The sequence below is a fragment of the Dermacentor silvarum genome, chromosome 3 (genome assembly GCF_013339745.2).
Source record: "Dermacentor silvarum isolate Dsil-2018 chromosome 3, BIME_Dsil_1.4, whole genome shotgun sequence".
In the NCBI taxonomy this organism is placed as follows: Eukaryota; Metazoa; Arthropoda; class Arachnida; order Ixodida; family Ixodidae; genus Dermacentor; species Dermacentor silvarum.
Genome location: NC_051156.1, coordinates 132,247,081 through 132,273,836, shown reverse-complemented (window position 1 = coordinate 132,273,836; position 26,756 = coordinate 132,247,081). Strand labels below are relative to the sequence as shown.

At 46.9% G+C, this 26,756-nt stretch overlaps 1 protein-coding gene across 1 annotated transcript; it reads left to right on the top strand.

The window, feature by feature from the left end:
* The first annotated feature begins 7,652 nt into the window (after positions 1-7,652).
* Positions 7,653-8,786, top strand: LOC125944347 (translation initiation factor IF-2-like). Its single transcript, XM_049664743.1, has one exon. The coding sequence runs from the start codon at positions 7,653-7,655 to the stop codon at positions 8,784-8,786; it is 1,134 nt and encodes a 377-aa protein (XP_049520700.1).
* The last annotated feature ends 17,970 nt before the right edge of the window (positions 8,787-26,756 follow it).

Sequence of the window (26,756 nt, the reverse complement as noted above, 5' to 3'; positions counted from 1 at the left end):
TTATTTTTCTCGGTTTACCAGGGCGGCAGGGAATCAATGTTCATCTACTTGCTGTTAGGAGAAAATTCCTTAGTTCTGTCACTACGAGGTTGAGTCGGCACTTAACGGCATATTAGGCCAAAAGGAGCCTCTCGGCGCTTAACTGTCTACCCTCACACCGTAGCTGCATTGCTCCGTTCACCGGCACTGTAGGGAAAACAGTCCGGCTACTTGCTAGTGGGAGAAAGCCTACCTAGACGTTTTTCCGCAGGTTGTACCGGAGGCGTGGCCTGGAGCCATCCCTGTCACGGTTTGCCCACGGTTCATTGACCACCTCACCCTCGTCCTCGCAATGAAATGTTTGAGGTTCGAGACCTGAATTGGACCGCCTGTTCGTCTCCCGTATGATTCAGTCGGCCTGTATACCACAGGGGACATTTTGGTCCCCACTCAGTACCGCCAAACCATTTGGCTGACAGATAAGCAGAGATGCATTTCGCAGCGTCACTGAAGACATACGCAACCATGGCATTCAGAGACGTTCCCATTACGCCACCGCAGGAGCTTGGGGATTGGTTGTTTTCAATGCAATGTTAACTGTTCGGGCTTCTGCCACACGATTTCTGTTGGCCGGTTTCAAGACTGATTTTCGTGATCATAACGCGCAATCCGCTCTCAAATTTTCTGTAAGAATGTTTAACACCTACAGGCCACTTCACAACGGCTACTTCGCTAGCAGAGTCAGCCCTTCTCCTTGCTTACACTGATTGCCGTAGAAGTGTGCTACGGCTCATACATTCTCCAGCTTGTTCGAGCAGGGTTCCACCTAGTATATTGGATAACGAGAATGTATGCATCCACGATAAGCAGCTCTTTGCGTATTCTAACCACTGCACTCTGAAAATAGAACCAACGTTCGCGGAATGCAGTTGTGGAAGAGATTTCTCCTTGTGGATCCACCGTACCTTTACGACGACAAACAGGAATGCGTACGCGTACGTCCCCTGTAGCTTTAGACACATCGTTTAAATTATCCCCGGGGGAGATCTACCACCATTGCCTAATTTTCTACCATCGATTGTACGTTGCACTTCGTAGTATCTGTGAATGTGCAGAAATCTCAGCTATGTTTAGCGATTTTATAGGTAACGTTGTGTTACTAAAAGAGGTAGTCAAAATACGCTAAAGGGACACTCTTCGTGCATGAGGCCCTCAAAAAATGCTCGAATCAGCGACGCGGGCATAGAACCGTGAGGTGCCTTTATTATTGAATATAAGTAATTTTTCGAAATTTATAACTCAAGGACAAACTTAAAAACATGAAACAAAATTGAAGACCCTCATTACCGAATATTAATATCTAATGCTACAGAGAGAAGTGACCAAAAGAAATGAAACCAAATACCAAGAAATCAAAGGATCAGTAACACGTTATCTTCATATATTCTCTATACCCATCGCATAAATCGTATGGAGAGGCCTTCGTCATGTAATCGACATAGATAAAGGCTGATGATGATGCCCGTAGCATGCTATACCCGAAAAAGGAGGTTTAATAAATGAGGCCGACGTTGCGAATGCGCTGTGAAATCTCACAACTGCACATGCAAGCGAGACACAATAAGAAGGTTTTCTGCATTGCCACAGACTCTGACTGCGTAACACCTCCCGCACTCCCTCCATCTGCACCTGAATGCGTCGTCCCCATGAGTCGTGTGCAAAGCACGTACATACTTCAGCCCTGAACGAGCGGAGATCACTATAACCCACTAATGACGAAATTACGAAAGCCCAGAGCTGTAGTTTCAAGAAGCTGTTCTACATTGTTTAAGTTGTAATTTCCTACAGCAAACATAAGTTTATATAACGCCTGAATATCACACTGGTGGCATGTCTGTCACGTTGGTAGGCGTATCGTTAACCACCATTATAGTATGTAGGCGAGCAAATACCCAGAGTTTGACCAACCTTAAGATTAGAATATTAAAATATCAGAGCTTGAGCAGTGTGCTTGCAGCTGTCATTTGAGAACTACCTCGAGTTCAGATACTCTGTAGAAGCGCTAAACTATCAGTATTAATCTGTACGGAATCTTTCGTAGTAGCTGTATTCTTCAGGGAAGTTAGTTTCCTTAAATGAGTCAATAACAAAAGGCAACATCACCATTGTTCTGCGAGTGGGCCGGAAGGTTTCCAAACGGAGGCGATGAGCTTGTGTGCCGGGAAGCCGAGTGGTCCCTTGGTCCGAAATTAAGCAGCCTCACCAGGTACGGAGGATATGCCAACAATAGAACGTTCGTTGTTCCCCACGAGCGATAATAATCGTGATGATATTAATGATAATGATTTAGAATCTGTGCCTCATACCCTCTGTATGGAATAGGCTATCATTCGGGTGGCGTTTGAAAAATTGAAATACATGTTTAAAATATGTTAATATGAAATATGTGAAGCTTATCGGCTGTGCGAGCGAGATTATTTGGCTAGTAGTGCGATTGCTTTGAGAAGAACACGGAGACGGGAAACGGAATGGAGTAAATGTATGAACAAAATACCCGGCCAAACAAATGATATGAATATAATGCATGCACGTATGTATATGTATGTATTAATAAATGAATGTATGTGTAATGGTCGGTCTACCAGCCACAACTGTTGCACAAGTAAACCGAAGAAGGTCGCGAAGTTGCGCTTCTCATCTTTCTAACTACGCTTGTGCGATCACTCATACATATATCAATGTATGTATATCTATAATTATCAGCCTATTCATGCCCACTGCGGGACGAAGGCCACTCCTTTTGATCTCCACTTACCCATGTCTTGGGCTAGACGATTCCAACTAGCGCCTGCAAATTTCCTAACTTCATCACGCCAACCAGTTTTCTGCCATCCTCGACTGCACTTCCCTTCTCTTGGTATCCATTCTGTAACGCTAATGATATAGCAGTTATCCATCCTACGCATTACATGGCCTGCCCTTCCCCATTTCTTTCGCTTAATGTCAACTAGAATATCGGCTATCCCCGTTTGTTCTCTGATCCACACCGCTCTCTTCCTGTCTCTTAACGATAGGCCTAACATTTTCCGTTCCATCGCTCTTTCTGCGGTCCTTAACTTGTTCTCGAGCTTCTTTGTTAACCTCCAAGTTCCTGCCCCATATGTTAGCACCAGTAGAATGCAATGATTGTGCACTTTTCTTTTCAACGACAGTGGTAAGCTCCCATTCAGGATTTGGCCATGCCTGCCGTATGCACTGCAACCCAATTTTAATCTTCTGTAAATTTCCTTCTCACTATCAGGGTCCGCTGTGAGTAATTGACGCAGATAAACGTACTTTTTTACAGACTCTAGAGGCCAACTGCAATCCTGAATTCTCGTTCCCCTGCCAGGCTATTGAACATTATTTTTTTCTTCTGTATATTAATCTGCAACCCCACTCGTACACTTTCTCGGTTAAGGTCCTCAATCATTTGCTGTAATTCGTCCCCGTTATTGCTGAATAGGAGAATGTCATCTGCAAATCGGAGGTTGCTGAGGTAGCCGCCGTTTTTCCTCACTCCTAAGCCTTCCCAGTCTTAGAGCTTGAATACTTCTTCTAAGCATGCAGTGAATAGCATTGGAGAGATTGTGTCTCCTTGCCTGACCCCTTTCTTGATAGGTCCCTTTCTACTTTTCTTGTGGAGAGCCAAGATAGCTGAGGAGTCCTTGTAGATGTTTGCTGAGATATTCACGTATGGCACCTGTACTCCTTGATTACGCAATGCCTCTATAACTGCTGGTATCTCTAATGAATCAAATGCTTTTTTCATAATCTATAAAAGCCATATAGAGAGGTTGATGGTACTCCGCAGATTTCTCTATTACCTGATTTATGACATGGATATGATCCATCGTAGAATGTCCCTTCCAGAAGCCAGGCCTGTTCTCTTGGTTGGCTGAAGTCAAGTGCTGCCCTGATTCTATTGGAGATTATCTTGGTGAATATTTTATACAATGCGGAAAGCAAGCTAATGGGTCTATAATTCTTCAATTCTTTAACGTCTCCCTTCTTATATATTAGTATAATGTTGGCGTTCTTCCAGCTCTCTGGTACACTTGAAGTTGTAAGGCATTGCGTATAAAAGGCCGCAAGCTTTTCAAGCATGATATCTCCTCCATATTTGATTATATCTACTGTTATTCCATCTTCTGCAGCGTCTTTTCCAATGGTCATGTCTTTCAAGGCCCTTCAAACTTCATCGCTACTTATAGAAGGAGCCTCTGTATCCGGTTCAGCACTATTTCGAATGAAAGTAGCTTGGCTGTTTTGGGAACTGTACAGGTCAGTATAGAATTCTGCCGCTGGTTTTACTATGTCATCGAAATTGCTGATGATATTACCATGCTTATCTTTCAGTGCATACATCTTGCCTTGTCCTATGCCAAGCTTTCTTCTTACTGATTTAATGCTGCGTCCATATTTTACGGTTTCCTCAATCACTCCCACGTTATAATTTCGATCATCCCTTACTTTCTTCTTGTTGATCAGTTTTGACAGTTGAGTGAATTCCATCTGATCTCTTGAGTTGGACATTTTCATGTTTTGTCGTTTCTTTATTAGGTCCTTTGTTTCTTGGGATAGCTTACCTACTGGTTGCCTTGGTGCCTTACCTCCCACTTCAATTGCTGCTTCAGAGATCAACCTAGTTACGGTTTCATTCATTTCCTCTATGTTGTCTTTATCTTCCTTTTCTAAGTGAAGCTATTCATTATTCGAAGCCCATTCCTTTCCGCTAATTCTACCAACATCTCGCCTCTAGTGTCCATAGAACCGATGCCGTAGTTGTCAATTGCTTGCTCACCAGCCTGCTTTTCCCCCACTTTGACATTGAAGTCTCCCATCACTACAGTATACTGAGGTTGCACCTTTCTTATTGCTAATGCAGCATCTTATTTCATAAAACTATTTTATTTATTCGTTGTCGTGACTGGAGGTTGGGGCGTAGGCTTGTACTACCTTCATTCTATACGTGCTCTACCCCGCTCTCTCTACCCCGCATTCTCTCTTACCTGGAAGACCTAGCAGAACACGTGGCCATTAGTCAGCACTGTATAAGATTCACTAGTTCTTCTAACCTCACTAAGGCCTATGATAGCCCAGGCAATGCATGATAGTTTCTCAAGCAGCCCTGTTAAGCTAGCCTTACCCGGAAGCGTTCGCGTGTTGAACATTGCAAAGTTCAGTTTCCAGTGGCGGCCTGTTATTCTTAGCATCCAGATATTCTTAGCACTCCCTGCCGCGTCGCACGTCTGACCGCTGCATTGATCAGGTGCTCTGCAGCCGTGAGCTCAGGATCATGGGCTAAATAAACTCTGCGCCGTTCCTGGGACTCGGCTATGACGCTCTGGAGGGCATGTATATGAAATTTACTGCGCAGGCTGTAATTGACCTACACACTTCGTACTTCGCCTGCAGATTACCCACAAGAGTCCCCTCACTTCCACACACATATACATGCCATCTCATTAATTTGATCCGAAAGCTTCTGTGAAACCGACTGAGAAACTCCTATAACGAATCAAAATAGGGAGAAAATAAGGTATCAGTAATTATTTCCGAAGGTCATATTTAACCAAGAAATAGTAAAATTTCGCCCTATTTGGCTTTTGGGAAGGGGAACAGCAGGTAAGACGAGGACTAAGAAATATCGACTACGCATGCGCTGACTAACAACGTTGTCTTTATTGCAGAAATGCAGGCAATACATAGAACATGGATAGCCCCCCTCAAGCGCCGAACATGCGGGGGGCTGTTATAAATACGCGAAAGCGGGTGTGCGCCCACAATTGCCGCAATATAGCGCCAAGGTATTCCCTTGTTCGGTTTCGGTGTATACCGACAAGTTTACGCGCGTTTGATAGCCGAAGCACACGCGATTCTCATGGAAGCAACGCATGTGTGAGCACGGGTTCGATAGCTCTAAGCAGAAGGGAAAGTTTCATTCATAGAAAGTTCACCTTGACCGTTTTTTATGGAAACCCATTTTATTAAGTGGATACTTCGCGGTTCTTCTGCATAAAACATTTGTTGTACAATTTTATATCGTTGACAGTATGCTGGACGCGTGCGAGGTGCTGTCCTTGTCCTATATATTGCCTTGTTCCAATAAAGACAACGTGTTCGTCAGCGCATGTATTGTCAATCTTTAGGCCTCCTCCTATGCGCTGTTCCCCCTTGCAAATGAAATTCCAAATAGCCCAACGTGGATCCCTTATGTTACAGTTAACATTTAACATATATTTTAGCCAAATGTAAACTAGGTGTGACGTAGAGATCTCTCGGGACAATGAGAGACGTAGCTGATAATGGCCATATAACGCTTTTGAGCATTTGGTAGAGGAATTCTTCGCGAAGACAATAATTATTTAACACTTTCAAAATTTGCCTTGGCATCATGCATATGATGCCCTCTATACCCTCAGAATATCAGGTTTGTGTGCAGGTTGAGTTCCATCGGGACACTGGAAAATTCCTCCGCGGTTCCTTAAGTACGCTTTTGGTACAAGTTACACGGCCCCCATTTTCTGCAAATGTAGATTTGCTACCATCTTTGGCGCTTCATGTGCCGCGGGGGTTGTTTGTGAGCTTTTAATTAACGCCTTTAAGCGGCTAATAAACGAAGGCGTAGCATTTCTCATTCAGCCCGCTAATTAACTGACACACTAAAATTTTTTCAGCGCATTACCCTAACATTGTGTCTAATTATAACCTAGTAGTAAGCAGTTATATTTAAAAAAATGACATGCACATTAACACTTGACTGCTTCGTATCTGTCCGCATTTTTTCCTATATCTCTGTTTTTCCAAACTGCTGCTTATAACTAAGTAATCAATTACGAAATAGACAATCACTATTTCTTAGGCTCTCGATGTAAACTCTGTGAATTATTTAGTTCCCTCAGGAAACCTTGAAAAAACGCATATAAAAATTTCGGATGCTTACTTCTACTCGCACAGACAGCTTCACTGTAATAACTTGCAATCAATGCTGGAAGCAATAAGAAAATTTAGCAACGTATTTAGAAATTCACTAGCTAGGAACTATCCGTGCCTTCCGAATTCAAGGATCAAATTCCCTTTTGATGCGCTTTGTCCCCTATTATCAACTTTTGCCGAAATTACAGAGTTCATGAAAAGCTGAGCACGGATGCGGACCAAGAATACTACTTAATTTCATTTGAAAAGCTTAAGAAGTGAAAAGAGAACTTAAAGGGACACTAAAGGCAATTACTTAGTCAAGCTAAAGTGATGTATTAGGGCTCGATTGGTGACGGTGCTCAGGGGCGCCCAGTACCCCTCCCCACCCCCCCCCCCCTTGACGGCGTCGATGACGTGTTGCATAGGAATAATTATACGCATGACCGTCGCATATGATATATTTACCTACTTCACTGGAGCTTCTCTTCTCATTTTTGCTGGCATGTGGGTGGGATCTGCATATTTTTTTACCATTCCATACCGCTTAATATGACCTTTGGTCCATTTGCATTTCTATGCCTTTGTTGTCTTTAAGCAATCTTTCATTGTGTGCATGAGTATGTGCCATAATTAGAAGAATTGAAGTCAACACCGAGATAATAGTTTGCGCACTCAGGTATTATGAGAAGCGAGGAGGAAGAAGTGCCGCTGTCATGGCCGATGCTTTGAGGCAACAACAACATAACCGTAAAGCTCCCGATCCGTCGTTAGCGCCTCGTCCTGGCCGGCGCATTGCACAGGATGCTGTACAAGCGGGAGGCACACCGCAGCCAGTTAGAGCTGCTGCTCGTTTGCCCCGGCAACTGGGAGCCGAGTCTGCGGCAAGACCGACGGCCGAGCCAGTACAGCTGGTCCTGCCGGATCCATCGGAAGACTTGCCGGAAGAATACAAGGACATCAAGGCAGCAATGATGGAAACGACCTGTGGTGCGTCCCCAGTAGACACCAAGAAGCCCGTCAAATCGGCGTCAGTGAAGAAGAGCCCTCCCACAAAACCTTCCGCCAGATCAACCTCTGCCAAGTCTCCAAAGTCCAAGACGCCTAAATCCAAGACACCAGTAACCAGGACACCAGCCTGGGGATCACCAGCCAACGGTGTAACGACTCGTCGCATGCTGCCTCCGGTCAGCCCCACTGTCGCTTCCTCAACTTGTAAGCCACGAGGGCTCGCTGGCGGTAGTCCAGCGGTGCAAGGCCAGCAGCGCGGGCAGCGCCCGATTCCGCAACCAGTTGGGTTACACGACGTCACAGCACCGACGCCTGCTGGCGCGGCCGTGACGTCGCAGCAGCGTCCTGTCCTCGAGGGCCGGCCGCGGCACGATGGCGGATACAACGCTCCCGTTAAGGTTCTGCCACAGGCGAACCCGTTCCAGAATGTACGCTTTTACAGGCCGCCGCTACTTCCTCGTGGTTCCTTGTGGAGCCCAGACGTCGAGGTGCCTGCACCCCTTGGTCTCGACGACGGGCCCGTCGTTGTGAAGGACTACGTGCACGGCCCACAGGATCCTCTGCCACCAGACGAGCTAATCACGGCCCGGCAGGCTGCTGTGGCCCTCCTGCTCTTTCTCGTCTTCCTCGCGTTAGTCGTGGCTTGGGGGAGGTTCGCGATCCACAATTCCCACGGCGGGCATACTCTAGAACACGGGTACGGTTCCGACAGCGTGCCTACTAAAAATAAAAACGGGGACGACCCTGCAATGTTTATCCGAAGCTCCATTGCGATACCTGAGGATTCTGCGAACTCTTGGGATGATCCAAGTGCACTAAACTCTACCACTGCAGACTAAGTGCCAAGGGTTAGGCTTTATTTCGGGCATAAGCTGTATTGGTTTATTGTTAAGACGAGTAAAGAATGTTTCTAGTGCTTGTTCAAAACTTCGGACGTGTCTTGCGTTCACCGCAATGTCAAGGTGTCTCCGCTCCCTGCAGTGCTGTTGTTTGCGCGTTGTGGTCTGCGCGCAGAACATTAAAATTGGGCCTCAAAATTAGGGCCACGTAGCATCCACCTTCGAAAAGCGTAAATATTTTTTAAAGGGATTACCACAGTGCATGGGATCGGCGTAATTTTTTCCAGGATAAGTGCCTGTCTCTAAGAGGGGAAGGGGGGTGTTGGTCCGGAATAACATTTAGGGGAGTGTCGGGATCCTGCTGGTTGGGGGGGGGGGGGGGGGGTTGTTGAAATCCCTGGACAGGGCTATGTGCAATTGAGCTTGGACCCTTTCAGCACTATCACCAGGATCGGCCTACTATTTAGCGTGACACCACCAATACCGCCGCCGGCACTAGTGAGCCTATTAAGCGTCGCTTAAAATAGACTTAAGCTTCCTAATAGTAAAATGCGATAGCATTCAAATATTCCTGACTGCTTGTCACGCTTCCCGACAACTGCACCTTATGTAGCCGCAATGTTTACTGGTAAACGCTCGCGACAAACGTTATGCACAAATGCGAGCGTGTTGGTTCTTTTTCTTTTCTCTTTTATTGCGATACCAATTATATGGAGACCCGAGCACATTCCAGTCGTCGTCGTCGCCGTGAGGTGCCGTATAAAGTCCAACGGCGATAAACTCGTCGCCACGTGCTGTATGCCGCATGTGCGAGGGATAAGCGCGCGCGGGATGCGCGCTTTCACGCAGAGCGAACGCTCGGCGGAGAGCAAACACGACGTCTCCGGTCGTGCGAAAGGCCGTGGGGGGATGGGAGGGAGGGAGGGGAGGCGACGTTTAGCTGCGACACTAAATGCCTATCTGGCGACCGGGAGCAAGGGGAACTGGCGACTCAATCTCCCACGAGAAAGCGGGAATGGAGGGAGGGTGCACGGCTTCTAGTCTGCCAGGAAGTGCGGATTTTGCGCGGCTGAGGGCTGTCGCCCGCACCGTATCTTGAAAGCGATCTCCACACAGTTCTGACCTTTGTATGCGCTGTGCTTTCGCCGCTCAGTTTCCATTGAAGCGACAGACCAAACGAACCTTCGTCACTGCTCAAGCCGCGCATGCACACGCCAGCGTTTTGACTGTGCTTGTCTGCGGTCATCGAGTGTGACCGATTCATGTTGGCTTGAGCGCGCTGACAACATGCTTGTTATTTCAGTCAGTAAGCGAATGGGTCCAAGTTTATGCAGCCCATAAAACTACTATCCTTACTCCGTACACTCTACGAGTAAATTTGCTATCGCAATTAATGGTTCGCCTTTTGGGCGAAACTGCGACTTTTCTTTCTCCACCCGGCCGCATGGCACCGCGGATGCCGCGACGCCGCGCTATGATTGGCAAAAAGCAAGGGGCGCGCGCCGCGCTTGGATTGCGAGCGAGTTTTTGCTCGCGTCGTTGGCGCAGTGCTCACTGCGTAACGGGTCCCTTAAAGTCATCGCTTTAAAACATTATTTAAACACGGATATGGCACGAAAAAAATCCGCCTCCATTCCATTCTGTAAAAGTACATGTACAGCGAAGCTGGAGCGAATGTTAGACACGTATCACCACCGCAAGTGACGTTAGACGACCTTACACAAGCACCACTACAACAAGGGCCGCACACAACGTACGCAGACACGTGTGCGGGAATGCAGCATACATCCTCATTTTTCTAGGCCGTCCGCCAAGCGCAAGTGCCTTATTGAGCTAAATTTATGCTTAAAAGTAAACTGCGTCAGAAAATGCGTAAAGTACGGCTTACACCATATATAATCAACTGCGCTTCCGATGTGAGATGTGCGCTGCGTATGCTGGATACCTCTTCCAGCGGCCGTGCCTCTTTGGTACACGTTATGGCGTCTCCTCGCAAGGTACGAACCGCTGCTAAAGAAGCGAATCGTAGAGTTACGTGCGCGGCTACAACCAGGCTTCATCGGGCTCAGCAGACTGCTGTGCAGAGAGCATTAAAGACGCAGCTCGCCATCGACGCCGGGCGCACAGTTCAGATCGTTCTCGTCAAAACGAGGCGAAGAGGCTTTGTCGCGATGACCGTGGTGTGCGTGGTGCCGAAATTAGAGCTACTCTTGAGCCGCTCCACCAGCTTACTCTGGGACTGTGCCGCGTGTGCCGCGCAGGCCTGTGACTTTTTTTCAGAGATATTTCACAATTTGTGAGCACTTGCAGGATGTTTACATGCAATAAAATGTGCCGGCACCGTCAATGAAATTTTTACTCGACAATGCCAACTTTTTGCGGTACTGTATCATTTATAATTACGAGCACTCAACACAAGCTAAACGTTAATATTCTTCTGGTTACTTTAATAGGTCCATAGCAAAACATTAGCCAGAACCCATCGCAGGCTGACTGTCGACGGTAATGCGTTTGCATTGAATCATGATAGCGACACGACGTATTGCCACCGTCGAAACCAGTTATGAATGTAGCGGGTACTGCAGTGGGACTCCTTTGTCACGCATCGCAAGAACACTCGAGGCCATGTATCGGCGCCGCTGCGAAGCCTGCGCGTGGCCTCTGAAGTGCATAGTTCGTCAGTGCATGCGAAACGCTCAGAAACGCGCCACACAGCAGCTGGGCTGTTCTATCGCGCTTGATGATGACATATTGGCCTCCCATTTCTGGATGCAGTGCGCCAACTATTGGCACTGCCGAGAAGTGCTCGCGTGAATCATTCCCTCGGTTATCGGGTGTGCCGCATGCGAGGGAACAAGGTATTAGACCGGAAACGCTCAGGACTAAGGATCAACGGCGAAATTATTAACAACTACCAGTTTGTAGATGACATTCTCCTGTTCAGCAACACTGGGGATAAATTGCAACAAATTATTGAGGATCGCAACTGAGAAAATGTTAGAGTGCGGTTAAAGATTTATATGCAGAAGACAAAGGTCATGTTGAATTGGCGCCTGAAGAATTCTCTACTTGATCTGGCAAAACTGTCCAAATAAACAAGGATTGCTACGACATCCAGGTTCACGTTGGCTCTTTCTCTTGGTGCTGTGGTCACGTTTCTGTTTTGTGGCGCCTAATCGAAGTGCTTCGTGAAGGCCGAAAGGGGCCATACTGCACATCACCTTATTTCGATCGGTCTCAAGGATTCGAGCGACGAAATCGTAAAAATAGTGGCGATGTGCGTGAAAACGTCCCGCCTGCCCAGCGAGCTGCATCAGATATCTTCAAAGACAGATCCTTTCAAGCGACGTAGATTTAAAAAAAAGTCGCAGTTTCGGCCTAAAGGCGAAGCATCGATTGCAATAGCGATTTAGTGGACAGCTGTACGAAGTAAGGAAGTAGTTTTATCGGCCGTATAAACTTGTAAATATAGGCATGCTAACTAAATTAACAAGCATGGTGTCACGCGCGCACAAGCAAACAGGAACGCATCTCACTCGATGACCGCGGAAACTCGCTGTCAAAACGCCGAAGTGAGTAAGCGCGGCCGCAGCAGCGAGCAAATTGACTTTCATGCCACCGCTCGCATCAACGCGAACTGAGCCGCGAAAAGAGCTCAGGAAAGACCCTGCCCCGACGCAGATGGCTTTCAAGATACAACCGCCCGGGCGGACGCGTGCGGAGTAGAAAGCCCCCTTCCCCGCCGTAGACGTCGGCGATGGCAGAAATGCACCTGGACTGTCCGTATAATTTCTGTCGCAATAAAAATAAGGAAGTGTTTGTGCGTGGCGGGCCACCGAAAGGTGCATGCACTTGTTTGTGGGGTTGCTCCACCGCTGCAGGTACGACACTTGACTGTTTTCGACCTTCACAGGCAACTCGACACTGCGACTCGTGTTACATTATATCGCATATAGCATCTCACAGTACATTCAGTAACGTCTATCGTGCTTTCATAAGCTATATGCGAGTATTCTGCACTGATAGAACGACGCTCAAACTGTAAAGTTACTGGGTCAGTGTGTCAAGGCGTAAAAACAAATGAATATTTTGTGAGTGGGGTTGCACCTTCTTTTTATAGTTAGCTGATATGTGTGATAAGGTCGTCTGCGTTGTTATTGGGCTGGGGCAGCAACATAATGAAAAAAATATTTATCCAACGGCCTCAGCGAGGCATAGTTGCGGTGCTAGAGTTCAGAAAAGGTAATGTGGGAACTGTGCGTGCGCAGAAAGGAGTAAAATAAAGTTATACGCACTAGGAGAGAACGAAAACAGTTTTCTTGCGTGGGTAAGCGGGCAAAAGGGTGATGCACGCAAGAATTCAGAGTAACGAAAGAAAAAAGTAAATTACTCGCGCAGTCAACTGCAGTACTTAGGTGCAGTGACACCTTCGCACACCACTACGAGCTTACCAGTCGTGGTTGCGAGTGGTTTACAGCCATATCCACATGTCTTCTTTCGTCAATTTGTTAGCCTCGACTAGTACTTTATTATGCAAAGAGCTCAGAAAGATAAATGTTTTCTTCAGTAAAGGAAACGAGAGAGAGAGTAGAGACGGCCATAGCGCCGTAATAATGTTAGCTTATTTCGCTTTAGAAATAGCGTGCAGCAACAACCTTCGCCGTATTAGCTTGTATTGAATGCATACATTAGAATGAAAACCAGTGCCAGGTAAACAAACTTTATTCCATAAGTTTTTACACAAGGGGTTTGCCACAAAAAGAGGCTTTACAGATATCCAGATCAAATTAAATTAAAACCATAAATACCAGCAGTTTTTGCTCCATAAATAAAATAACGGGCGAAGGAAAATACGGCAAGCAATATAAAAACGTAAAGGTGCTATTTCAATCAAGATGCTACTTAAATCACTTTAGAGAATTGTTCAGGAAGAAAATCCTGTGCTATGTAAATAATAAATACAACCAACAAATACACAGATCTCATATGTACCGTGCCTGAAAAAAATATAACATGAGACAACAAATATACAATATAAACAATAATGTGCTCTTCTTCATGGATAGGGAACAGCCGAAGCCAAGTACCAATACAACCGTTGCAGAATAAATGCTCTTCTAGCAAGCATGAGCGCAAATTCGAACGAAAACAATTACCTCAAAAGGTACCGGCAGAGCAAGCTTACAATTTTTGTAAGCTTAGCTAACCTGGATTAAAAGAAGGGCTCTTTTCAGAAATGCTCTAGCTTAAGTGCGCTTTGCCTCCGTTGCTTTCTCTTCATAGCCACAGAAAGTTGTCCGAGAGTATAACGAAGTGCATGCACATCTTCAGCATAACAGCGTCCGCATCGTTGGCCAACAGCTGTTGCCGCATTCCATTTTGACAAATCATTTTATGTTTTGATTTATAGATACGGCCAAGGACGGCGGCGGCTTCTGCGTGATATCAATTCTGACATTTAACTAACGCAAACCATTTGGCCGATTAATTTTGCAATAGGCATAGGTCAGGATAAGATGTTGCCGCATCTGAGAGCGCGTGTCAAGCTGCAATCTGGCGCCCTGTGACGAAACAAGCGCTTGGCCTGGAGACACGACCTTGTGCACGCACGTCCTTTCGTGCTCGTGTGCCTGGAGGCTTCGCTGCAGTGTTCTGCGAATTCTAGTCGTGGAGTTCGCAAGGCAGATGCACTTCGAACGAATTCTCAGGAGGACAGCAACTACGAGATAATCATTCGAGAACTTTACGGAGAAATGCATTGGCGTTCTAGTTAATTTTGTGTTTTAATGCATAAAGAGACGTTTTGTTAAGAAAGTAAATGAAATGCCCATGCATTCCTCTGCGAAATTCCGGGAATTAGTATACCGAAAGTGCTGTCCCCCTGAGAATTCGTTCCAAGTGGATCCCTCTTGCGAAAAGCACGGCTAGAATTTGTAAATTACAATATTGGCAAATTGTAATTAGTTTAAAACTTGTTTATGAATTTTTGTTAATTACTCCATTATGCATTTCATTCTTTTGGCAAGTAATGTCCGCCTCTTCGAGTAGACCGGCTCATGAACTAGAATTGTGCTACCTGCCACAGGAAACCTTAAAAACTTTTGGAAGTGTTCGAGGAAACAGCGGGTAAATTAAAGCATATATAATAAATAAAGCATATATAAAGGGTATCAATTACATGAACATAACAAGTGATGACTCCAACTGCATTGCTCAAGCTAAATGTTCATAGTTCGATGTGATGAATTTATGGAGCTACTGTCGTTTACAGGCTATGGCCGGTGCTAGAAATATGTCATCGTAACGAACTGGTCATCACTTGTTATTCAATAAATGCACATTTATTTCGCCTGCCACACGAACCCCACTGGGTAATGCTACCCTTGTCTCGGTCGTCTGGCGACGGCGGGTCAATTGTGGAGCCAGAGAATCAGTTGGCATCAGAACGTTTTCTTACGGACTTGTAAGGAGGCCGTTCTCTCGATATATGTGTATATACCTATATACACATATATGTTTTATGAATTCACTCCGTTCCTTTTCTGTCCCTGTCATCTTTCTCAGGACATTCTAACTGCTCCCAAAATATTAAGTTTTAGCTGTCGTTTTCTAAATGTTTCACATATTGAAGTTACAAATGCTTCAAATAAATTTCCTCACTCCGCTCGATTCATGGCCTATCCCACATAGTGGGTATGCGCCAGAAGTTTCTAAGGTCATCATCATTAAGATTGCTCGCGCTGCACTAGGGCCGTTCGATTCTACGTCGCGTAGTTTTTTATCTAAGAAACCTCTTCGATTTGTGCCGCACGCGGTTCTCGCCTGTGTCCTCAAAACCTCAACGTACTCTCAGCTGAACCATGGTAAAGTGTCTCTTCTTCATTGACTGATTAGCTGAGCTTCATGTTCTGCAGCACACAGTGAGACGCAGAAAAATGACGTTATTGAACGCTTCGGAATAGTATTAATGATTCAGCATATATAAAGGGTATCAATTACATGAACATAACAAGTGATGACTCCAACTGCATTGCTCAAGCTAAATGTTCATCGTTCGATGTGATGAATTTATGGAGCTACTGTCGTTTACAGGCTATGGCCGGTGCTAGCAATATGTCATCGTAACGAACTGGTCATCACTTGTTATTCAAGTGTTATAGAAGCAATTGTGGGTGATATGACGAGTTTCAAGAGAAATAATGTGGAACAGTTTTTTTTTCGGGGGGGGGGGGGGGGGAAATAGATCCTTGAACTCTTGGGCTTTTCTCACGAGGGACGTTATAAGTTCATGAACTCTTCTAGATTTGAAGGTAGCCGAATTTGGAAATGACTCGCGGCCACGACGCGCTGATTTACAGATGCGGGCAGTGCAGGGGATGGAGTGTTACGCAGTGACCGTGATTGCCAACGTATAAAACTGCTTACCGTTTCTCGTGGGCGGATAGTGAAAAATAAAGCGGAAGCGTCAGATCTCTCGTGCGATAATATAAATATTTACACAAGCATCAAGCCAGGTATGATGAATGCTTAAGCAAGCCAATTATTTTAACATGGTCGCTCTGTGTACATATTCAACACAGAGGGGATATGAGTGTAAATATGCTATTGCAAGGTTTTTTTCGTATGACCACGTTATTTCGGGGTTTCGAGCATAAAAGAGGGTGACTAACATTTGGTTGGCATAAAAAAAAAGCTCGGTAACTTTATATGACCGTGACAGAGTCGCGAATTTCACATTGTACCTTTTCTGAAGTGGATGGTTAACGCGACGGTACTCATGTTACTATAAACTTCAGCTAATGTTTGGAGAATTTAGTCTGTTCATATGATGGCACAAAGCTGATGACAAGCATAGGTTGTTTCAGGAACAGTTTAAAAACATTTTGAAGACTCGTTGTGCCAGATAGCACAATTATAGTTCATGAACTGGTCTACTCAAAGAGGCGGACATTATTTACACAAAAATTGAAATGCGTAATCTACTCATTAGCAAAAGTAACTAATTACATTATGGCCCATATTGCAATTTACAAATTCTAACCGTGGAGTTCGCAAGGCGAATTCACTTGGAATGAATTATCAGGATAACACCAGTTTCTACATAATCATTAGCGAACTTTGCGGAGAAATGCATTGGCATAATCATGTAATGTAATCAGTGGTTTAATAGCTGTCATAGCAAAACTCTTCTTGCTTCAGATTCATTGTTTGCTGTTGTATTTCTGTATTTTGGAGAATTACTTCACGTTGATGCATATAGATTGCGGCTGATATAAAGCAGCCAGCTGGTGTTAACGTTGTTAAAGTGGCAAGGAATATTTTCTTTCAGTACGCCGAGCTGTCTGCTCGGATGAATGTTAAGCTCACTATTTGCATTTATGACGGCTGCAGTCAATTTATTTATTGGTTATGTATCTTCAGATACATTACCAGCACGTAGAGGCATTGCGTAATGGGGGGTGTAGTTTGCAGGAAGTGTGAAGGGGGTACTATTGTAAAAATAGTGGTAGTAGCAATGCCCAAATAACAATATAATATAGTTCTTGTTATTGTGTTGAATGTATGATGTCAGAGGCACCAATTAAAAGTCGGGGGGGGGGGGGGGCAGGAGTGCTCCAGCCCAGTACTTCCTGAACTTTTTACGGGGGTCAATATTAGCAGCTACACGGAGATTTAATCTTGAAAACTACAATTACAATGCAACGAGGTTTCTTTTGACGAATGACATGAGCCACGCGTACTAACTTCCCATTTTTGAACGCCACCAATGACTGATTTTTTTGTATATTTCTCCCAATGCACATTTATTTCGGCTGCCACACGAACCCCACTGGGTAATGCTACCCTCGTCTCGGTCGTCTGGCGACGGCGGGTCAATTGTGGAGCCAGAGAAGCAGTTGGCATCAGATCGTTTTCTTACGGACTTGTAAGGAGGCGTTCTCTCGATCCCTCTCGTCGACTCAAATTTTTCTCGATCCCTCTTGTCAATTTGCCAGTTGCCAGTCTTGATATACATCGACAAAATATATTTGAGAGTGCAGAGCCTGTCCTACGCGTCCTCTATTTGTGGGGAAGGGTTCTATACGTACTTCTTGGCGATGTTGTTCAGGCGCTGATAGTCAAACAAAGCGCACAGTTACAATCATTTTCTTCTAAAAGGCCACATTTGACGCCCACTGACTGTTCGGTGGGTAGATAATTCCGTCGCGCAGCATTTTATCGACTTGTTGCCTTACGGCTTCTCGTTCTGGCGTCGGAACGTAGTAGGGGCTTTGACGGAGTGGTAGAGCGGGTGTTTATCGCATGATGACGAAGAAAAGCCGTTGTATTGCAGGAGAAGAGATTTGAGCTGTGGCTGCTTACGCATTAGAAGGCTTGAATAGATATCGAATTTTGGTTCGGGAACTATGGCTATCGAGACGCCTAGATAACAGAGGCATTGCTGGCTTCCACAATTTCCACGGTGTATGCGATGTTCGTGCCCTTGTTCAGGTGTCTGTACTCCTGGCTGATGCTTGTCCACATCACTTTCACTTTCCCTCCGTGCAGTCGAGCAATTTCTTTTGTGAAACAAATTTCATGGTAGAGCAGTCGATGTTTGTTGCCCTCTACGACGCGTTCTACGTCTGCAAGTGTTTCGGTACCGACGTGACGAATCATGACGCTAGATCAAGGTCGAATGCTGACTTAATTTTCGAGCACTTTCAAGGCACGGCAAGGTGAGACTCGTACCTGGTGGTAAAGCTTGGTTCGTGGAGAGTGTTATCGAATTCGGATCTTAAGTGGACGACTGCACCGTGTTGGCTTAGGAAGTCCAAGCCGCAGATTACGTCCCGTGAGCATTGTTTCATTATAAGAAATGGCGCAGGGTAAGTCTGGTTATGAAGTGTAAACCTTGCCGTGCAGATTCCAGTCGGTGTTCTTAGGTACCGTTTGGCTGTTTGGATTTCAGGGTCGTCCCATGCAGTCTTAATGTTCTTGGACTTGGAAGCTAAGGATCCACTGATGATGGAGTAGCCGACTCCTTTGTCTACTAGAGCGCGGTGACATTGTGGCCGTCGAGAAGCACGTCAAGGTCGGTGGTCCTTCGTCTTGGATTTTAACTACATCGTAGCGTCTAATCACGACTGCGTCGCTTTGTCCCGCTGCTGTTACGTTGAGTCATCAGATACTCTTCAGGCAGCGTTACCTTTGCATTTAGGCTTTGTCTAGGATGCCGCGTGTCGTTGCGGCGTTGTCGAGATGGTTCGTTCAGGGCCGCCGTCAACGGCAGAGGATCTACGGAATTTGGACAAGCAGCTGCTGTTGGTTTTCCGAATTAGGCTGACAGATCGGCCGCGGGTGGGGTCGGTGAACTCTCAACACTGCGGCAAAATGTAGTAGCCTGTAGACGGTCAACGCAACAGTCGTCGATATCTCTACTGCGTTGCTGCATTGTAGTCAGCGATCTCACGTGACAGGTTCCTTGGCAGCGGACGCGGCGCTTCGGCGGTGAACTATCGTAATCGAATCTTGTTGTATGGGCAACGGCGGTAAACATGGCCTGCTTCCCCGCAGTGATAGCAGAGCGGGCGATCGTACAGAAAGCGCCCACTGGCGGGCTTGCTGGTGGCCTCGGCTGCGGCGGCGGACGCTCGAATTGTGGCGGGACGGTGCCCTGGCGTGGGCGTGGAGGGGGAACCTGACAACGGGCGACGGCGGTATAAATCATAGCTTCCGGTAGGACCTGCTGCGATTCAGGCTGCACTTGCGAAACTCCGAGTGACCATTGAAGTTCTTCCTTGCAGATGTCAGTGATAGAGGCTACCGGAATCTGTCTGCCACGACGGAGCAGCTTGCGCAGTTCTTTGCGCACAATGACCCCGATGATCTCTCGGATGCCGTCGGAGCCTATTGTATGGATTTTGTACTTCGTCCTGAGTACTTGGCGGTTGTATTGCCTAGCGCGCATTTCCAGCGCCTTCTCAAGCGTCGTCGCCTCTGTCAGAAGTTCTGCTATGGTTTGTGGTGGGTTTCAGCTCTTGCCTTAACGCCTCGCATCAGGAAACTTACTTTTTTTTCTTTTTGGATATTTCCGGGTCGGCATGCCGGATAAGGTGGGTCATCCCTTCAATGAAGATGGCCATACTTTCGGTCGTTAACTGCACTCGGGGTTCCAGGAGAACTTCGGCACGTTCTCTTTGGACGACGCTCGTCAACGTCTTCAAGCTGCGGGGAATCTAGCGAATCTCGAACCAAGTCCTCGCGGCGTCATCCAGGAGTAGCGAACATGGTGCATCTTAATTTCAGAGTTCCAGTTTTTCAATGTTCGGAATCCTTCGAAAGTCTCAAGCCAGATTTCTACGTCTTCCATGGATGCTCCACTTTAGGTATGTGGCTTTCCGGATTGCTTCTGTAGGATGGCTGCTGGCGAATCTGGATCCGTCATCGGGGCTGGTCACTTGGCCTTGATCTTTTTGGTGTTCTGCGGTAGAAATACATGCTAACGGGGCAAGTTTATTTAGCCGGAGGCTAGCCTAATGATCCAGGCCGCCGTCGGCGTTACGTTCGCGTTTGGGTTTAGCTCATGGCTTGATGGCGGTGACCGGTACATGAATGCAAAAGCACGTCCACCAAGTGTCAGGTTTTCGTGGCGATCAGTCAGACCATGGCACAGCTAAGAGTCATGAAACTAACTATTTATTGGTTGTGCTCGTGCCCAGAAGAGCAAGTTACACATGGGGAGAATGATAGTGACGAGCACATGCGCTGATTATCGGAATTTAATCCGCCTGTAAGAAGAGGCGGTTATTTTACATGGCTGATTGAAGATTGCTGGTGCTTGCGTACCTTCCAGAATGTACTACGCTATTCACGATGCACATGCAGTTTGATTGGACAGGGCTCGGAGACAACATAGACAACAGGTAGAACCGGCGACAACAATTGAGAAAGGTTGTATAAATTCAGGTGCACATTGACTACACGTTTGTGTAGGCAGGGAAGGAAAGGGATAACCCTTTACTGCCCTGCCTTTAAGAGTATTCAGCAGGTGAAATGGCGGCCACCACTAAAAGGATAAATAATGTACACATGTAAATTTAGCAGACTATTATAGGTCGCTAAATTAAACCGAACTCACTCGCATTCATTAACAAAAAGTATTTCTTGCTTTGGACTTACCTGGAATCATTTTCACCAAAATTCCACTCGCGTAAAGTCACTTGAAGTCAAGCTCACTAAATCAGACTCGGGCAGGCAAACTGAGACGCACCCATCCACACTCGCTCGTGCCCAGATTCAAGGAAGTGGGAAAGCACTTATAAAAATAAAATCGTGGGCTCTCATGCCATTTAAACTCACGGAATTGTTGGCTTACTTAAAAACAAGCCACCCAGACAGTGATGGCCGTAGGTGCTGTTCTTTGTGCGCGTCCATGTACTTGTTGCGCCACATCAAAGAACTTTCATCTGAATGACGAGCACATTAAAAGGCTCAGTGATTCATTGCGAGATCAAAATACTCTTGATTGTAATGTTCCCATTTATGTCTACTCGCAGGTATTGTCTGTTTCGCCTAGGATGTACTCATTCACGCTCATAATCATGCTGATATATACTGAATGGCACTCACTCACCTTTATGCTTAACCTTATTCACACATGTTGGCTGCACTGACTCACGCTCATACTTTGGTCACTCAGGCTCACCCACAAGTGTGCGTACTCCCACGCACTTTGAAACTCCCTGGTTAGTTTGAGTCTAAATGAACACCATTTCTGCAACTTGTTTATATGAATGTGAGTCTGAGTGAGTATGGGTAAGCGCAAGTGCATGCGAACTTAGTGACGCCATGTGAATCCCACACATGTTAATTGCGGGTTGTGAATACATAAGACACACACACACACAGTGCCTCCATCAGGAAGTCTTATTGTGCTTCACCTTTGACGTGCTTTTTTTTCTTTCCTGTGAACCGCTGTGTCTTATACAGAGTGTCTAGCTATAAATGTACGTCTTTGGTTCTTGTTCAACGTCCTCCAACTTCGTTTCCGTCTGTTCGCAAAACAGGCTCGGCGCTATACTGTTTGTCCTCAGCGTCACACGCTGCCGGTAAAGTTTGTCAAAATAAGCAAAACACACCCTGACTCAGTCACATAATATATTGTTTACTTAGACTTCATGCGGATTCCGACCCAACAGAATGTTACTCTTCTAGGCTCACTGGGTCTCAGGCTCACCTAAATTTTGCTGATACGGGCTCTCGAGATTGATGGTTCAGTACGGGCCGGTAAGAGTCTGAGTAAGCGTGAGTGAGTAAACTCATGAGTAAGTTTGCCTGCGATTTCTGACATTCGTGTGAATTTCTTTCTTATTTGTCAATGTGACGTTCTGTGCGATGCATAAAGACAGGCGTACGAACAAAGACGCAAGAAACGAAAGGGCAACACACGCGCCAACACACGCGTCCTTGCTTATGACGTTAAAGCGTGAAATGACCCACTGAGGTAAAAAGCCGGCGTCTTTAGCAGCGGAATGGCACCTGAAGTTCCATTAGCTGCGACGCCATGTCACGAGTGTGCCTCGATAGAACAGAGCGGACGAAAGGGAACAGCTGCTGCCGTCTTAGCGCGCCATGTGTGGCGTAAAGGGAGAGGGCAACGCCGCGACGCACGTCACCCCTCCTCCTCCCTCTCGGAAGCCAGCGCGGAGTGCCCGAGCCAGGACCGCATGCTCCTGCTACTGCTCACCGGCTCGGGCAACAATTACCGCTATCGCCTGTCGGCCTCCGTGGCCGCTGCTGCTTCCTCGGTCTCTCATCGCGCAGAACGCCGGTGGCATGCCACGTCGGCACCACAACTCGCCGTAGTTGCTCAGTGACTATGGTGTTGGGCTGCTGAGCACGAGGTCGCGGGATCGAATCCCGGCCACGGCGGCCGTATTTAGATAGGGGCGAAATGCGAAAACACCCGTGTACTTAGATTTAAGTGCACGTTAAAGAACCCCAGCTGGTCTAAACTTCTGGAGTCCCCCACTACGGCGTGCCTCATAATCAGATCGTGGTTTTGGCACGTAAAACCCCATAATTTAAATTTTTTTGGCACCACAGGCTGCTGATGCTTGCTGTGTCGGGCAGCACGTACCGCTTTGGTACATTACTCGCAGCGGAAAACTCTGACCGGTCAGTGGCGTTAAATTGGACAATAATCTTTTCGCATTCACAGCTCATATCAAGTGCTTAGGTGTCCCCAGATTTTTTTACAACTCGCTCGACATAAAGTTGGTCAAAGCTCTTTGAAGTTCATTTACGATGCACTAGTCCCAGGGGCACCATATTACGGTTCAGTTTCGCAATCACCAATTCTTTCTTGAACGCTGACGACTCAGGAGCCAGGGGGACACACACGACACCGGCTCCGACTCCGACTCCTTGAAGACGTCACTGAGAAGCGGCGCGATCATGGTTGGGTCGTTTTGTCCCTCATCTGCTTGCTCGCTGTGATGCTAGGAGTGTTGGGCACCACATTCCTCGCCACACTTCTGCTCTCCAAACCGTCAACCCACGACGACGCCATCACGGTGAGGGCCAAGCAGACGCGGGACGTTGCGTAATATTGCTTAGCACAAAGTCCGAAAAATATGGTATTTTCAGGGTACAATTTTCACATTTTTTTACATGTGGTTCTGTAGGTCATTGGTTCGGGTGCGTAAATAATCTGGCTTCTTGACGAACGCCTGACAAAGTCAACTGAATGCGCCGTAAGAAAGTCTAATCCAAGGATTAGGTCATGGAGACAATTGGTCAGCACTGTAAAATATTATTGTCGCAGTTTCACCCGAAAGGCTAAGCACCAATTGCGATAGCAAATTAGTAGAGAGCTATAAGGTGTAAGGATAGTAGTTTTATCAGCTGTATAAAATTGGACATGCAGCAGCACCAGCAACGCGCGGAACTGTTGTCGACGCCGTCGGCGTTTTGTCCGCGTTCGCACGGAACGCGCGCGGCGTTTTTATATAAATAAGTATTTGGTGCCGCAGCTAAACGTCACCTCCCCTACCTCCCTCCCATCCTCCCACAGCCTTTCGCGCGACGAAAAAAGTTGCGTTTGCTGTCTATTTATGGAAAGGAGGAAAGAGACTCTTAATTCTGCAGCCCTTCAGGGAGCACGGCGCAGAACGCGTGTTTGCTCTCCGACGTGCGTTCGCTCCCCGTGAAAGCGCGCGTCCCTCGCGGCCTTTCACAAGCACATACAGCGTCCGGAGCGCGGCGACGATTTCATCACCGTTGACGTCATACGGAACCTCACGGCGACGGCGACGCCGATGGTAGAAATCTGCTTTGGAGTGTCAATATAATTGCTATCGCAATAAAAGAACTGGAACGCGGCGATCGGCGATAGTTCTATGGGAAGTACACACTCCAGTGACGGCAACAGTATTGCCATCGGCGACGCGTACGGCTCTTATAGTAGCAGGCGTGAGATTCTTCTTCGGTCAACGACGGAGGTAAGAACTCGCTATGGACACTTGGGCTCCAGTATCTATTAACACCGTCATAGGGACAGCGTCGACGTGAAACTTCAAGGAAGTTCTGGTTCGTTGCGTCAAAGGATGATTGGGACACAATGAAGATAATGCAGTACTACACCCAGGAGCTGCATGGTCTAGTTTCCCGTCTACGTCTGACGGATGCGTCAGACGTAGCAGGCATACGGCAAGGCGAGTAGCGGTGATGGTCGGCATATGGGCGAGGAGACGGGGAAAAGTCGTTCGAATACGGGGACGTCCAGGTCGTGCGGCAGTGGCGAGCGACGTGGCCAATTCGGAGGCAACGGAAGCAGATTGGCTTGTCGTCCGGAGATCTCCACTCTGTAGGGTTGCGGTATCTGGGAGGGCAATACATACCGCTACGAGGCGCAGCTGTCGGCACCGGTCTGGCGTCAGGTCGGGAGACAGAGCAGGCAGCAGGAAAACCGAGGTTGGCAAATTCTTGCCACACAACTGCCTGAATGAGGGAGATCGTTGGGGCCGGTTGGTCAGTGGTGGTGTCAAGTGGGCGTGGATGGAACTGGGCAGGACTTGCGGCCTCGAGCTCGCGGCGAACAATACGTGTGACGTTCGCATTTAAGGGGGGTGAAGCAGTAAGGTCGACGCACGACGACGTCGTAGCCATGTTAGGGAGACGGTAGAACTGTGGAATGACGCGGCGGCTTTTGGCGAGCTCAATAAGCGGCGGCATTCTTTGACAATGATGTCGATGGTGGACACATTGTTGAAGATCACCAAGTTGAATGCGTCGTCCGAGATCCCATTGAGAACGTGGCCTACTTTGTCAACCTCGACCATGTTCTCGTCGACTTTCCGGCAAAGAGCGAGCACGTCTGGTATGTACGAGACATACGATTCAGAGTAAAACTGTACTCGGGTAGCAAGCTCCTTTCTTGCAACCAGCTACCGACCAGTCGGATTTCCAAAGAGGTCGCGGAGCTTCTCCTTCAGAGCATCCCAGCTAGATACCTCGTTCTCGTGTGTCCGGAACAAGAGACACGAGGTGTTCCGCGCAAATAGACGACGACATTCGCTAGAACTATGGCAGGGTCCCAGCGGTTATTTCGGCTGACACGCTCATACGAGCTGCACCAGCCATCAACGTCGACATTTTCTTGCGCCAATAATATGCCAGGATCGCGGAGAATGGCAACAGTGAGGTACGTTGTTGTTGGAGTAGCAGGAGTAGAAGCAGACGAGGTGTCGTCACCGGGAGCCATGGTGGAAAGCTCGACGGTGCGGCTGCTGCGGAGGTCCGTGGCGAGGATGGGGAACGGCACTCTCCACGAAAATGTTACGCGAACGAAGGACCATGCACTGGAGACTAATTACAATGTATATTTACAAAAGGCAAATGCAGCGCTGGCCAGCTCAGCCCGCAGTTTGTGAGCAAGGAGCAATTCGCCTTCGTCGTCGGGGCGCCCGCGCGCATCGCACACGAGAAACACGCAATATACATGTAGCAATATATATATATATATATATATATATATATATATATATATATTCAATTAGGACTTTACGCTGAACCCGGTGAAAATATTATTAAAGCAATTCTCACAAGTTTAAAAACAACAAAAATACTATTATTTTACTGACGTTTCGGCCGCTGGTCCGGCCTTCATCGGAGTGAATGAGAATACGCAAGACGTTCGTTCCCAAGGTGTCGGGAAGTCACGTAGAAAGCACATGTGGCTCCAAACAAAGTGTAAGGGGAAAAAATAAAAATAAACAAAAATACACGTTTTTTTTTTAAACGAGGCACTAACAGATGGAGAACCACACGTGGATGGCTGCCATGAGTCGCGGAGGTGGACGCGTTGTCCTCGCCGTCGAAGAAACGGGGAAACAAAAATTTAAAAAAATTAAGGTGGCGGAAGGGGGGAAAAGGGAGGAAAGCACATCTAAGGCAGCGCATTCCCAGTCCCGAGGGACCACCATCGTTAAGCATAAGGACATGACACTCTACCGCAGACACGCCGTGCGAAGGGGGCATGCGACATAATAGCGTCTCCAGAGTGAAAGAGAGAGAGGATATGCGGACGTGTCAGCACGTTGTTAAACGTGTGAGCATTTCTTGCATTATATATATATGTTTCTACTTTATTGTATTATGACGCTGTTTTCTTGCCTGCTGCTGATTGATTTTTATATGGTTAATACTGCTCATAACTGCTAAATACCTGCATCGTTTGTTAAAGTCACCATTTTTATTGTTCCAAAGACGGTATTGCTCCCTCTATCTGCATAACAAAAACTACTTACGCTACAATTTTTCGCAAGAAATAATTTTAGCCAATCCGGATGCCAGACATATCATTAGCGAAGGCGACGAGCCACTGGCAAGGCGAACTTGCGAAAGAAAGGCTTTGTGAATCTGGCCCCAGATTTTTATGGAATTGTCAAGGGCGACTACCTTTCAATACGCAGGTGTCTTCGCTAT